Consider the following 13,706-nt stretch of genomic DNA (forward strand, 5'->3'; position numbering starts at 1 on the left):
GAACTTCCAGCGCCGCCGCCGCCGGGAGCCGCCGCTGCCGCCGCAGCCCCTCCTCCTCCCCGTGCGTCGTATCCCTCCGCGCGCCGGCACCGCGCAGAGAAAGCGCCTTTCAGCCGCCTTCCCGCCCACCCCGCCGACATCTTCTGCCGTAGCCCGCCCGCTTCCCGCTAATAAACGCCTAGCGCTCGCCCCTCTCTCCCCTCCAGCGCCGGACAGCACCGGGGGCTGCCGCGGCCGCGGGGCGGCAGCCGGAGGCGGGAGAGCCCGGCTCCCCCGTTCTTTCCCGCCCGGCCGCCCCCGCCAGGCAGCGGCGGGCCCGGGGGGAGCGCGGGGGACGGGGCGGCGCGCGGGGCCGCGGGGGCTGAGGAGGGGGCGCGGAGGAGGAGGAGGGGACTCTTTCTCCGGGCGGAGGGATCGCGCTCGCTCGCTCGCGCTGGCTGGCGGCGGCGGCGGCGGCGTTGGCGGCGGGCGGCTGCGAGTTGTTGTTTCCTCCTCCTCCTGCTGCTGCTGCTGCTGCCCGTGGGTTGAATGGTGGAGCCGAGACTCTCCCCGGTGAACGAGCAGTGACACCGACCGGGCGGGCGTATTTCGCTGGGACCCGACGCTGCCGCGGGAGCGCGGCCCGGGCAACCCCCCTTCTCCCCCTTTCCCCCCCTCCCCTCCCCGGTTTTCGGCTCGCCATGTCCGGGGACGGCGGCAGCCGGCACACGGCGGAGCTGCGAGCGGGTGAGTGCCGGCCGGGGGAGCCGGAGGGGCGGCGGGCAGGGGAAGAAAGGGAAGCCCGCGGGAGAGGGGTGAGCTCCAGCCCTGACGGCCTCTACTCTCCCCGCAGAGCTCTACTTCCTCATCGCTCGCTTTTTGGAGGACGGACCGTGCCAGCAAGCGGCTCAGGTAGGGATGTAGGGATGGATGGATGGAGGGATGGATGGATGGCGCCGCCGGGCCTGGCGGGGAGGGGGCGGCCGGGCAAGGCGGCTGATGGGGCTGCGCGCTGGCCGCCTCCTCCTCCTTATCCCTTTTTCTCTCTTTCCGAAACCTTTTCTCACACCCCGCTTTTGTTGTCGCTGCAGGTCCTGATCCGAGAAGTGGCGGAGAAAGAGGTAAGAGCGGCACCCGGCACTCGCCCCGCCTGCGGCCTCCCTCCCCCTTCCCTCGCTCTCCCGCTGCCCCCGCCCCATCCCGGGCGCTGCCGGGGGCTCCTCGGGGGCGGGGGAGCCGCTCACGGGGCGCCCTCTCCTCCCTCCCTCAGCTGCTGCCCAAGCGCACGGACTGGACGGGCAAGGAGCATCCCCGGAGCTACGAGAACCTGGTAAGAGGAGCGGACGCCGGTAACAGGAGAGAGCGCTGCGGCGGGCAAAGTTGTTTTTCCCCCTCCCTCACTCTCCCTGAGCAGCCCAGTGAAAAAATTGAATTTCCCGCAAAAAAAAAAAAAAAAAAAAAAAAAAAAAAAAAAAAAAAAAAAAGGCAAGTTAGAAAAAAAAGCAGCAAAACTTTGGAATTTTTTTTCCTTTATTTTTAGATTTCTATACCAGCCTCTGTCCCTCCCTGCTCCCCCTGTCAGCGTCCCGGGGCGGGTTCGGGCCGGGGTCCGGCCGGTGCCCGCCCGCCCGAGCGGGGTCAATAACAACGCGCGCGCCGGCCCGGGCCGCGCTCGCTCCGCGACGTCACGGCCGCGGTGCGGGCGGGCGCCACAGCCGCGCGCGCGGCGCGGCGCCGGGAGGGGCGGGGCCAGCGCAAGGGGTGCCGGGGCGCGCGCGGCCGGGCGGGGGCGCTGTGCGCCGGGCGCGCGCACACAATGGCCGCCTCCCGGCCGGGACCGGGACCCGCACCCGCTGTCTGTCCCCGGGCCGGCCCCGCTGTCCGTCCCCGGGCCGGCCCCGCTGGCGAGGGGCGTTCTGTGGCTTGGAGGTTTTTACATACAGTGTCCCTGGTGCCCGGGAGCGACTGAGCTTGCCTGGGTCACATCACAAAATTTGACTTAGGTGGATTTTTGGTTTGCTCTTTTTTAAAAATTTCCTAGTATGTGCTTTTCATGTCGGGTTAGATCAGTGATAAAATAAAGTATTACTCGCTGCGATGTAGCTTTGGCTAGCAGAGAGGGACCTGGATTTTTATTTTTTCCTGGCATGCTGTGGACTGCAGCAATTGGGAAAAGAGCAGTTAAGGGTGTCTGAATTGTGTCTGTTGGCAACTTGTTGCTAGTGTTGTCTTCATTGCAGGTACACTGTTGTATAATTGACTCTCTGAATTTCTGAAAACGATTTAAGAGAAAGACTGAGCCCTATTTGTGATGCTCATCAAAGAGAGGTCTTTTGCTGGTTGCTTATAGTAGTTCTGAACTCCAGTACACTTCTGAAACACAGATGTGTTGAGAACTTTTGAACTTGCACAAAAGGGGACAGAACAGCTTCCATCTGTAATGCCTCCAATGAAGACTGTTGCCATATACAGTTTTATTAATTCCATAACAAGTGTTACAATGCAAAGCATAGGTATTTATTGTAGTTAGAACAAGTTTACTTACAGCACCGCATTTCTTCTGTAGCAAGAGTTACATTGGCACAGACATTTTCATGCATATGGCGTAGAAGAATTGATAACAATTAGCTCGTGGAAAGTGCAAGAATATGTACCAGTACTTTTGAACTTTCTTGAAATCAAATGTGAAGAAACTCAACTGGGAATTTCGAAGTGCATGATGTATCATGCTATTCTTATTTACTTATTTATTTGTAAAGCCATTTCAAACAATGCTGGGAGTTGCTGGGTAAAGCTTATCAATGCCCTTTCTTTATCCTATAAAGGCTTGGAGGTACCAGTCTTAGTGTAGCATGGATTTGAGTTTCTTCTATATAGTCAGAATATAGAAGGATGTGAAGAAAGAAAAAATGAGGAAAAAGACATTTACAAGGTTGAAGTAGGAAGAGTTGGTGAGAAATAAGTTCATTCAGACCCTTTCCAGGAAACTTCTTTTGTTTGTGGAATACAGGTAAATGGCAATTTAGTCAGCACAGGTATGTAATGATGTAAAGGGTGCTTCCTCAAGACTTGGACTTGATGCCAGAAATTTATATTTGGAGATCTGATGCTGACTAGGTCCTTTCTCTTTTCCTGGTCTTCTACTGGTAACTAAGTTTCCTTAGATTTCGTAATAAACATTTCTAAGTGCTTTCCTACCATGTCGCTATCTAGATATTGGGAAGGGGATGTGTGTAATTGGTTACTTTTTTCTTGATGCTTCTCTTCATCCTGTGTTTGTTCTTGCCTCAGTTGTCAAAGCAGTGTGAACTTTGTATTACTTGACATTTGAGGCATGAGAAAGCTGGCACGGAAGTGTATTTGCAGCATGACAGTTACATTTTGTACAAGAGGTTTTTCACTGTATCCTGTTTCTTGAAACAAAAACTTATTTGTCTCAAACCAAAGGATCCTTAGCTTTTGAGATAATGATTGAGCTAATATAGTTTCTTTTGGTTTTGTATTATTTTAATTTTTTTCAGCTATAAGATGCTAATTCTTCCTAATCAAGATGGCACGTTTTGCCATGTTTTGATACCATTTTTCAGACATGACTGCCCTGAGCTTTCATTAAACTTTGTAGAAAGGTCTGAAGGGATAAAAGGCTAAAAAATAAAATTATCAGTAATTGTGGTGTTAGATGTCTGACTTCTACTCTGAGAGGGAATAAGGGCTCTGTGTAACTTGGATGGAATTTAATCCCAAGCTTCTCTTTTGTCGTGTGCAAAAGCATGCCTTCTGTTATAGCTATATTTTAATAAATAGTTCCTTTAATATATATGCATTTATTTTCAAGAAATGATGATGTTTCTGATTTTGTCCTCATTTGAAAACATTTATTTAAAATTTATATTAGAGTAAACTTTTTGTTATTAGGCTGAAATTCACAGCCCTAGGTGTTTTATTTCTGTTACTTAATTTGTGCAAATAATGTTAAATCTGGTGCAGTTTTCATCTTGACAGTTACTTTCAGTTTTCTATTTGGCCAATGAAAGTAAATGTTTCATTTTCTTAGGCTAATACCATGCCGTGCATGCTTGTAATGCTACAGGTAAATACATGAGTTTAGAAATGCTATTATATTACATTCTTAAGCGATTTTTCTTTAATTTCAATATTCTTAAATTATATTTTTCTAGAGTCATCATGTGTGGTATAAATCACTTGAATACGGCTTTGATAGTGCAGGCTCTTATTTCAGAGTGCTAATCTCACTCTAATATTGCCAGTATTCAGATATCTGTTTGTGCTATAACATAAGACCCTGTGAGAACTGAGTCCCTGGTAGGCCACTTTCAGCGTAGGTCTGCCGAGGATGATGGGACTCTTGGAATGTTTTGTGTTCTCTTGCTTTTGTTGTGTAAACTTGCGACTTTGCTCTCTTTTTGAGAGATTGAGGATTTCTCACTGTGGGGGACAGACACTGAAGAATTTTAAGAGTTAACAGTTCATTTAGCAGCAGAGCAAAGTAGCCCTGTGAATTGTTTATACGTTGTTGATAAGATGTTTAAGTCTTGTGTTGCATTTTTAAGCTTTTCAACACCTTTGTTAGGGCCTTTGTTACACGAACGAGCTTTGGTGCATCATTTGACTCCAGGGTAATTGTTTTTTTCGTGTTGCTGTTTCCCTATGGGTGTAGCTGCTCTAATTGTATGCTGTGGATGAAAGCTGTGCATTTCTGCTGCATCCTTTGTGTAGGCACGAGTGCTCATCCAAATGTGTGGTTAGTTGGATGAGGCAGCTGAACTGTCTGAATAATGAACAGTAATTTTAAGATGGCTCAGCTCTTTTTGTGTGCTACACCATGGGTCTTACCACCACCATGGAGGAGATGATAGGAGTGAGTGTGGAGGGCTTGGAGAATGTGTTGCAGTGGCTTCTTTGGGGAGCAAAGTAGACTTCAGTTGAATGAAACCAACTGTTGAGATTCTCTTCGACAATTCAGAGCTACCATAGGGAATGTTGTGGTTTGGTTGTTTGTTTGGGGATTTTTTGTTTGTTTGTTTTAAAATCTCTTATGGTACAAGCATTGCAGTATAGATGATCACAACTATTGTGTAAATTTTCTTATCCAGAACGTTAATGGAATTGTCATTTTCTCTGTTGAATTAGAATTTTATTCACGGTGGTGGTTGAGGGAGAAGGCTGGGACCTCACACCAAATAGGATGGACCAAAATGTTTCATAGGCAGTTTGTCTTGGTCTCAAGAATTGTTGATGGTTTTTTTTTGCTGACAATTGTGCCTTTCTCTTCTTCAGCCCACAATTATTAAATGTGATTTCAAGTGAAAATTACAAAACAGTTTTTTCAGGCCGTTCGACTGTTTTTTTTTTTTTTTCTTGTGGTCCAAACCTACCTGAAGTTACAAGGAGTATCTGTGGGACTGGGACACTGAGTCCATTGATACTGTGTTTCTTTATGTAGGAAGTAGTAAAGTCTTCTGGGCAGAACTGTGGTTACTATTTAGAAATTCTGTTTCTTAAGAAGTAACCAGATAATAAGTGGTTTGTTTTTTTAGGATAGATTGTTCTGTAAATATATACAAAGAAATAGGGAGCAAAATTAAAACTTGAATTGGATCAGAGAGCTGAATTATCACCTAGTTTTTATTAACAGTATTTTTAGGGACAGTCTATACAATATTTTGGAAGATGTTCTGAAAGACTTGGCACTGTGGCTTAGAAAACCTAAGTATTCTGATTGTTATCTTTAGCCAGATTTTTCGTCTCATTGACAGTGCTTCTGTTGGACATACATCAACTTAAATGATCTCTTCTGAGTTCGAAAAGACAAGTGCCTCTGCTCTACAGACTATTCCCATAGTTGAGAACTTAGGTGATGTTAAAAACCTCTCTGTTCGAACTCCTATATTTTGATATGGGAAAACACTTGTTTTTTGTGGGTACCACCACACATTTCTTTGTTCCACAGATAATCAAGATGATTGGCCAAGCCAGCTGTTTTGTGCTAATACTTTCAAACTGGGACTAAGAAACACTTTGGAGAGATGGGATGAAGAGGATATCAAATTTCTAAAGTGTAGCTTTGGTTTAAAAAAACCCCAACCCAACAAAACCCACAAAATGTGAGCAAATTTAAGAAAAGCAAACAGCTACAGATAATTTAATAGTTAGAGGCATATCTAACATGTTAGTTCATAAGGCAATAAATGCTGCCTCTGCTCACACCTTCTCGTGTCGTAAGCACACTGTTTATACTAAAGCTGGAATTTATCTGCTCTGGCCTCACACCTATTAAAAGCATTAAATAGTTGAAAAACCGTGTGTTCTTGGGATGGCTGGTTTAATATAGATATATTTAATTAGAGAAAGACTGATTTCACAGTAAAGTGGTTGGAAATAGTGGTTAAATATTCATATAGTTTTAGCTCAAGCAGAATTAGAAAGTATACAAGAAATAAATGTTTTGGGAAAAATGGTTCTCTTCCTGTTGTTGGTTGTTCCTGCCTCGCCCTGTCTTCCCAGACCACCCCTCATCTCCCTCCTAAGAAAAAGAGGAATGAGAATTCTTCAGAGAAAACTACTTGCATTTCATTGCAATTCCTAATTTTAAAGTGATAAGGCAGTGGCTGGTGGTACACGATACTCTATTAGATTGATGACCTGATATAACACAACAATTACTGTAATTCAATTTGGAGCTTGTTTTGGGTAATATGTTACATAGTAGGATGGTTAAAGTGGGATAGCTGCTGGTGTTAGTAAGACTGAACTCTCACATCTTGGAATATAGGAGCTGACTGAGGTATGTTTTGTTGTTAAATGTCCTTGTGTGGAAATAAATGTGCTTTTCTGAAACATATTTACAGCCGACCTTGTAGTTAAGCATATTAACTGTTAGCAGATTGAGGGAGGGAACAAACAAATTTTGAGAGCATGTTTCAGTGTGCAGAGTATTTGGAGTACTAGAATTAAGGTCATATTTTACTTGATGTCTAAAACACTGGTGCATTATGTGTTGCAAATTTAACTAAAGAGTCTAGGTCAAATCAAGATTCTTTTGTTTCATTCATTGTGATTCTAATGCTGAATTATGCTGCAGAGTCATGCAGAATGAAAATATAAGCACTTAGGTTTATTTCAAAGGTAATACAGATTTGTATGTTAGTCCAGATAGTGTATCTGCATTTTGTGTATTCCCATGCTGCTTGTTTGGAATAGGTGAAGTTGGGGGTAGTTGGTAAAGGGAGAGGTTTAAGGGTAATAGTGCTTCTGATTTTTCTAGAAAATAGTACTTATGCTTAAGATCTGTAGATTTTGTATTTGCTAGCAGGGTTCTAATTTATGTTACACTAATAGTTAAGAAGTGTTAACTTACGTGAAAAGACTGTGAGAACAAAAAGAAATTTATTGTTTTACCTTAAAGGCACATCTTCTATGCATTTCTTTTGGAAGAACAGAGCAGAGTTAGACATTGAAGAGTCTAATAGGGCAAGGAAGAAAAACAGCTAGAATTTCAGTTGGGGGGAGTGGCAGAGAAAAAAATCCTGTGCCTTTTATGCTGTTTGACATCACAGTTTTGGCATATAATTTTAAAAATCCTGTCTGTACAGTCCAGTTTTCATTTTCATTTAGAGCTGTATGAATTTTAAATACTTGTACATCTGTTATTTTTTTCCTTTTGCTTTCCTTTCTCTTCTTGGAATCAGAGATTGGTAACAAACCAAATTTCATTCTATTCTTTCATTCTTTTAATTTCAGATTTCATCCTGAGTTATCTTGAGCTTTTCTGTTTTTGAAAAATCTTCTAAAAAGCTTTTAAAACAAAAAACAAAAATTTGTTTTGTTTTGTTTCAGAAATCTGACTTGAAAGTACTCTGTGAATTTTTTTGGGCTGCAGGTTTATTTTTGTTGATTGTAGGTTCTTTTTGCAGTTTGTCAGTGCAAGAATCGTTTAGTGGTAGGCTGCACCATGGAACAATCTGAATAATTTTAGTTTAATGTATTAAATAAACCTACCTTCTCCTGTCTTGATTTGCTACCAAGTTGTCATTATCTTTTCTGCAATTCTTGTTTTTCCTTTTTCAAAAGTGAGAAATTGGGTGAATTTCTGTTACACATTTTTTTTTAAATTTGTGACTGGGTGAATTTCTGTTACACAGTTTTTTTAAATTTGTGACTTTCAGTATTATAATCACACATACAAATTAGCACAGGGACAGACTTCCTAGAGAGACCGTCAAAGCCTCAAGCCTGTTGCTGTCTGAGACATTTGGACAATGTCCCTAACCCTGTACTTTTACTTTTGGTCAGCCTTGAAGTGGTCAGGCAGTTGCAGTAAATAAATAATTTTTGTGAAGAAATATTACCTGGAGAAAACTTAATAGCCTGTTTTTTTATATAAGTTTTTTTTAAATAAGTTATTAAAGTTCCACATTTTATTTGTTTGTAGAAGAAGAAAGGGAAAAAAAGAACAACAGTCCAAAGAAAAACTTGAATTAAATAAGTTTTCCGACTGATTTCTGATTTTACAGAGAAATGAAACCTACCTTTTTATTTAAGTTTCATGTGTATACTTCAGCTTTATGGAGGAAAATAAGAGCCAAATGTTGACTGTGCATAGTTCATGAAATAGCTCTATAAACTTCCTGGAACTGACAAGTGGTTTAAACGGGCAATGCCACTTCTGTTTTGGCAAAGCCTACAGCTCGCTAAGTGTTGTTGAATCAGTTTGTTAATGAGCTGCTTCGAATGCTGCTTAGCAGTGAACTATGATTACTTAGACAAATACTGGGAGGAAGCATCACACAACTACTGCATAATGTAGCATAAATAGCTCTTTTCACACAAATGGACTTAAATGAGAAGAGACAGCAGCGTGGGTGTAAGGTATATATTGAGATCTTTAATACAGATGATCAAGAACAAAACAGACAGATACCTCTTATCAAAACATTTGCTTGAAAAACTGCAAGACGAATTGAGCCTATCTAATTTCTGCTAAAATAAAAAGTGAGCACATGGCTGATGACAAATCACGAGAAATATGACTCAAGATGTCAGCTTGCTGTAGTTTTGGAATGTGTCAAAGATGATTTACTTAATTTACTTTAGATTTTCTGTGTTCCTTAGAGTGTGTACAACCGAAGGGTCTTAAGCACGATAAAATTACAACTGTGTGTGTTATTCGTGTTATTCGTTGTTTAAAGCAAAAAACCCAGTAGTTATTAATTTTTGAGAGATGAATTCAGATTCTGCAGATGTAAATTCTGGTTTCAGATGTAATTAAGTGAAGAGCAGTGTTTGTTAAGCTTCTGTGCTGCTTTTGATAGGAGCAGAGGAGAACAAAAGCTAAGGAAATGGATCAAGGCTGTTGATGACAAAAAGTGTATACAGCTTCATAACTTCTTCTCGCTATTTAGATATTTTAGAGCTCTCATGCATATATTTTGACTGTTTTCTCCTCTAAGCAGAAAAAAGAATGTTGATTTTTTTTTTGTTTTTCTGATTAATTTTTCATATAATAATAATTATGAAGTACTCTGCCACTCTTCTGTGTGTCTGTCTGATGACATTGAATTTAGCAATTTTAAATTAACTGATCTTTATGATGAGCTGCAATTTTATTTAAGTGAAAGATAAATTTTAGTATATTTTTAGAGAAAATTGCAAAATTCACACGAGTGAAAAAAATGTTATTTGACTTATAGGCAGCCAAATTCAGACGGCATGCCAGGCTTTCTACAAATGTAATATAATCCACAGAAGGAAAACTCTTCTTTCCAGGAAGCAGCTAAACATTTGCCTGCCAATGGGAAGCAGTAAATGAATTCTTATTTTGCCTTGCTTGCTGTGCAGATTTTGCTTTACTTATTAAACTGTTTTTATCTCAACCACAAGTTTTTTCTTTTACCCATCTGATTTTCTCGACCATTCCACTACAGTGAGAATGAGCAAGTGGCTGCAGAAGGCTGAGCTGTGGGCCCGTGTTAGACCAAGACAGGAGAGACAGAACTTTCCCTCCTTCACTAGGGGATTGTGGTGGTGGTGGTGGTAATTACTGGTGTGAGCAAGGTTTTTCCAGAGCCTCAGTTTCAGACACCAGCACTCTTTATGTTAACAAACTGCTGGCATACAGGAAATTATTATGGTCTGTCAGGAAGACAGGAGCACATTTGATGAAGAATGAGGTATATTCTGTTAATTTGGTGTCATACAGAAGCATCATTCTGCCTAAGTGTCAGTCAAGACCTCTAGTTACACAATAACAAAACGTCACAAGCTTTTCTTCAGTTATTTGCTGAAGTTTTTTCCTCTTCTGCAAAGGAAAACTGTGAAGATGTATTTCAAGCTGTATGAAGGACAAACTGACTACATGCCAAATTCTCTACAAGAACTGGAGAAAACTTGAGTCCGTTTGCCCTCTTAATTTATTATTTTAATTTTTTTTTGTTGTAGTCTGTGTTGACAGTAGCATTTTAAAAATGCTATTTCTTAACCAAAAGCGTTATGCTAGGAGGATTTTTACTGTTGTCACACATTTCAAAAACTTTTTCCCCTCCCTTGCTATTTAAGACGGTTTTCTGATCTAGAATTATAGTAGCTCAAAAGAATAAACTGGTTTTATGTGGCAGTCATTATAGGTGGTTTATTATCAAATGGTGAGAAATTGTTGCTGATAATAGGGGCTTGTTTTGGTACCATGTAATAATGACCTGTTACAAAAACTTGTCATGTTTATAGATGCAATAGGGAAGATATACCAATTTAAAAGTTAAATTACTTAAGCCAAGCTTTTTGTTTAAAAGCTTCAGATGTAAAATAAATCAAGCCAGTTATGAAGTTTCAAGGTGTTTTAACTTAGATAAATTGAGGCAGAATGTTTTTGCATTTTCTTTTACAAAGCTATGTTATTTATTTGGTATTTGTGATTCTTGAAAGAAGTAAATATTGCTGTCTTTACAATCTTTGTCTCATCTTTATCTTACAGTAATTTATATTGACCAGACCACTACTTAAATGTAATGTTGAATATATACTTTACATTTTTTTGCTGTGATTATAAGGGAGCTTATTAGTGTATGCCCAACTGTGCCTTGAAGTCGGAAAGTAGTAAATATCAACAGTTCTCTGTACAAAGTGGCATGTGCTGAATAGAAGAATTAATTAGGACCAGCTGGAATGAATTATTGTACTTAAAGGTCATTATTTGTTATTATCCTTTAATATCCTATAATTTTCTTAGGAATTTGTGTAACAATCTGGGGGAAAAGATTAAACCAGTAATGCATCAAAAATATTGTATTCTTTCTCAAATGTTTTGTTTGCTTTTTGCTATAATAGGTGAAATACTACAGACACTTGGCACCTGATCACTTGCTTCAAATATGCCATCGACTTGGACCACTTCTAGAGCAAGAAATTCCGCAGAGTGTCCCTGGAGTACAGACATTATTAGGGGCTGGCAGACAGTCTTTGCTTCGTACAAACAAAAGTATGAAAATTTCATGAGAATTTTGAGAGTTCTTGATATTTCATACCTTTCCTGTGGTTTTGCATGAAAAAAGCCCATTTGCCTTCATTTTTTGGTGTGATTTTTAACAAACAGGTTGCAAACATGTTGTATGGAAGGGATCTGCTCTTGCTGCACTACATTGTGGAAGGCCTCCAGAGTCCCCTGTAAATTATGGCAGTCCACCTAACATAGGTAAGTCAATTTTATTCTGGCACTGCCATTGTAATACCTAACTCTCAGGGTGATTGATTATTATGATGGTGAGAGAGAAATAGTAGTTCTGTTTATATTTGTCCTTGTTAGTGTCACATACCTTACCTTTAGTGTTTTTTTAAGATACTGTGTTTCTATATTTATTGTAAATTTTTTTCTGAAGCTAATTTTGTCTTTGAAGTATGAAATTGAATAATATGTATTTAAACAATGAATACATGCAAACAAAATTCTTTCTTAAAGATGTAATAAGGCTGCCAGTAGATAAATAATTAGTGTTATAGGGCAACAAGGCCTACAAGACCATTGTTAGGAAGAGTAAGTCATGTAGACTGGTAATGGTTTCCTTTGGAAAAAATTGAGTCTTGTAGAAGTTATTCTTTTTTGCTCTCTGGTCCATTCACTAATTTTGTAGCTGTCCTTTAGCTTGCTCTGCTGTGCTGTATCATGAAGGGTGCATGTGCTCTCTGTACTGTTGAAAAACTGAAAGCTGGAGGTCAGAGGTATTCCAGTTTTTAAGTTCTCATGTGGTCACTGAAATGTTTGTTAGCTTTCATGTTTTAAGAACAAAGACAAACATTTGTTTAGCTGCTAGAAGGGTCAGGATGTGATATTCTAGAAGATTTCAGTAACTGGGTTTTTTCTATCTGATTTTACAGAGAAAATCTGATATGTATAGAAAAAATAAGCAGAATCACTGGGATCTTTTCATCTTTCTCTGTTGATGTCTGCTGAAGGGGGACTGATTAAGACCAAATTGTCCATATGTATTATATCAGAAAAAGAGTGGTTTTTTTTACCAAAACAGTATTTGCAGATACATGTGCAGTGTTGGATGAGAGTGGGCAGAGGGTACCCAGTTGCTTGGCTCTGGATCAGGTGCAGCTGCTGCTGCAAAGACAGGTTTCTGTCTTGGCGAAAAAAAAAAAAAAAAAAAAAAGGAAAAGACTGCAGATAAATTGGGAAACTAATATATAACAACGTATGTGAAAATATATATATACATACACTATGTATAGTATCACGGTATGAATATGTAGGCAGATGTTATTGGAACAGAGACTTTTTAATGTGATAACTTGCCATGGCAATTCTACAATTTCTAAACCCCTTTGGAGGCTTTTGGTAGCCTCTTAAGTTTTTAATGAATTTAAATGAATACACATAACATATATAAAATCGAGAGAGGTTAATTTGGGCTATTTGTATTTTTCTTAACTTGAAGGAACTCAAAATCAAATCTCAAAATACACACCATTACACTTAATCCAGAGAATTATAGTTCTCTCCCAACAGCTGAAGCAGAACCATGCTATAGCTAAACTCTCAGGTTGAGCACAGCCAATTTTGACTTGGTAGATGGCAGAGTATTTAACATCCTATCAGCATTTCCATTTTAAAGCATGTTAGATGCTTTCCATGATATTTCTGTAGATGCTTGAACTGTAGGATGAGGGCATGGTTTTGCTTGCTGTTCAGCACTGAACTTCAGAACTGCTCTGCTGGTGCATGTATTGATCAGAAGTGATTCATTTAAACCCTAATGCAGCACCTGCATCATTCAATGTGGTTTTGTTTAGAGCCCCAAGTTGCGTATTGACTTAAAGGATGTTTTCTGTGTTATGCTTTAGGTACATAAGAGAAAATGCTTGTTGCTGGTTAGAAAATTCCCTTCTTGAGTGGTTGTGCAATGCCTTGATTGTAATAATCTTGGAAAATCTTGGGCTATTTTTGCAAGGTGACTGTAGGATTGAGCTTTTTAATAGCTAAGATTTCTTTAGTGGTTGCTTAGCTTTTCTTGTGAACAAATTTTAAAACATGTTGGAGGAATTAGAATGGTTGGGGCCTGTTTTATGTTGTATTGTAGCTTACAGTATATGATAGCTAGCTGATGTATGCTTTTTAAAGGGAAAAAGATCAGTGTATGAGATCCATGGTAGCTGAAGTTCAAAGAAAGCTGTAGAGCTGCGGTGGTAGCGAAATGAAATGTTAAGAAAGA

At 40.4% G+C, this 13,706-nt stretch overlaps 1 protein-coding gene across 3 annotated transcripts in view; it reads left to right on the forward strand.

Moving 5' to 3' along the window:
* The first annotated feature begins 650 nt into the window (after positions 1-650).
* PHIP (PHIP subunit of CUL4-Ring ligase complex) overlaps positions 651-13,706 on the forward strand; it is a 108,959-nt gene continuing 95,903 nt past the window's right edge. For 2 of the 3 annotated variants that reach the window (XM_083858468.1, XM_083858467.1), the window contains exons 1-6: positions 651-726; positions 833-891; positions 1,071-1,100; positions 1,250-1,309; positions 11,323-11,473; positions 11,588-11,686. In XM_083858468.1, the coding sequence (XP_083714594.1) occupies positions 681-726; positions 833-891; positions 1,071-1,100; positions 1,250-1,309; positions 11,323-11,473; positions 11,588-11,686 (445 nt within the window). In that variant the 5' untranslated portion in view covers positions 651-680. The remainder of the gene's footprint in view (positions 727-832; positions 892-1,070; positions 1,101-1,249; positions 1,310-11,322; positions 11,474-11,587; positions 11,687-13,706) is intronic. The other variant, XM_083858466.1, reaches the window with a different exon arrangement.

This window comes from Zosterops lateralis (genome assembly GCF_965231275.1).
Source record: "Zosterops lateralis genome assembly, chromosome: 3".
NCBI classification, from domain to species: domain Eukaryota; kingdom Metazoa; phylum Chordata; class Aves; order Passeriformes; family Zosteropidae; genus Zosterops; species Zosterops lateralis.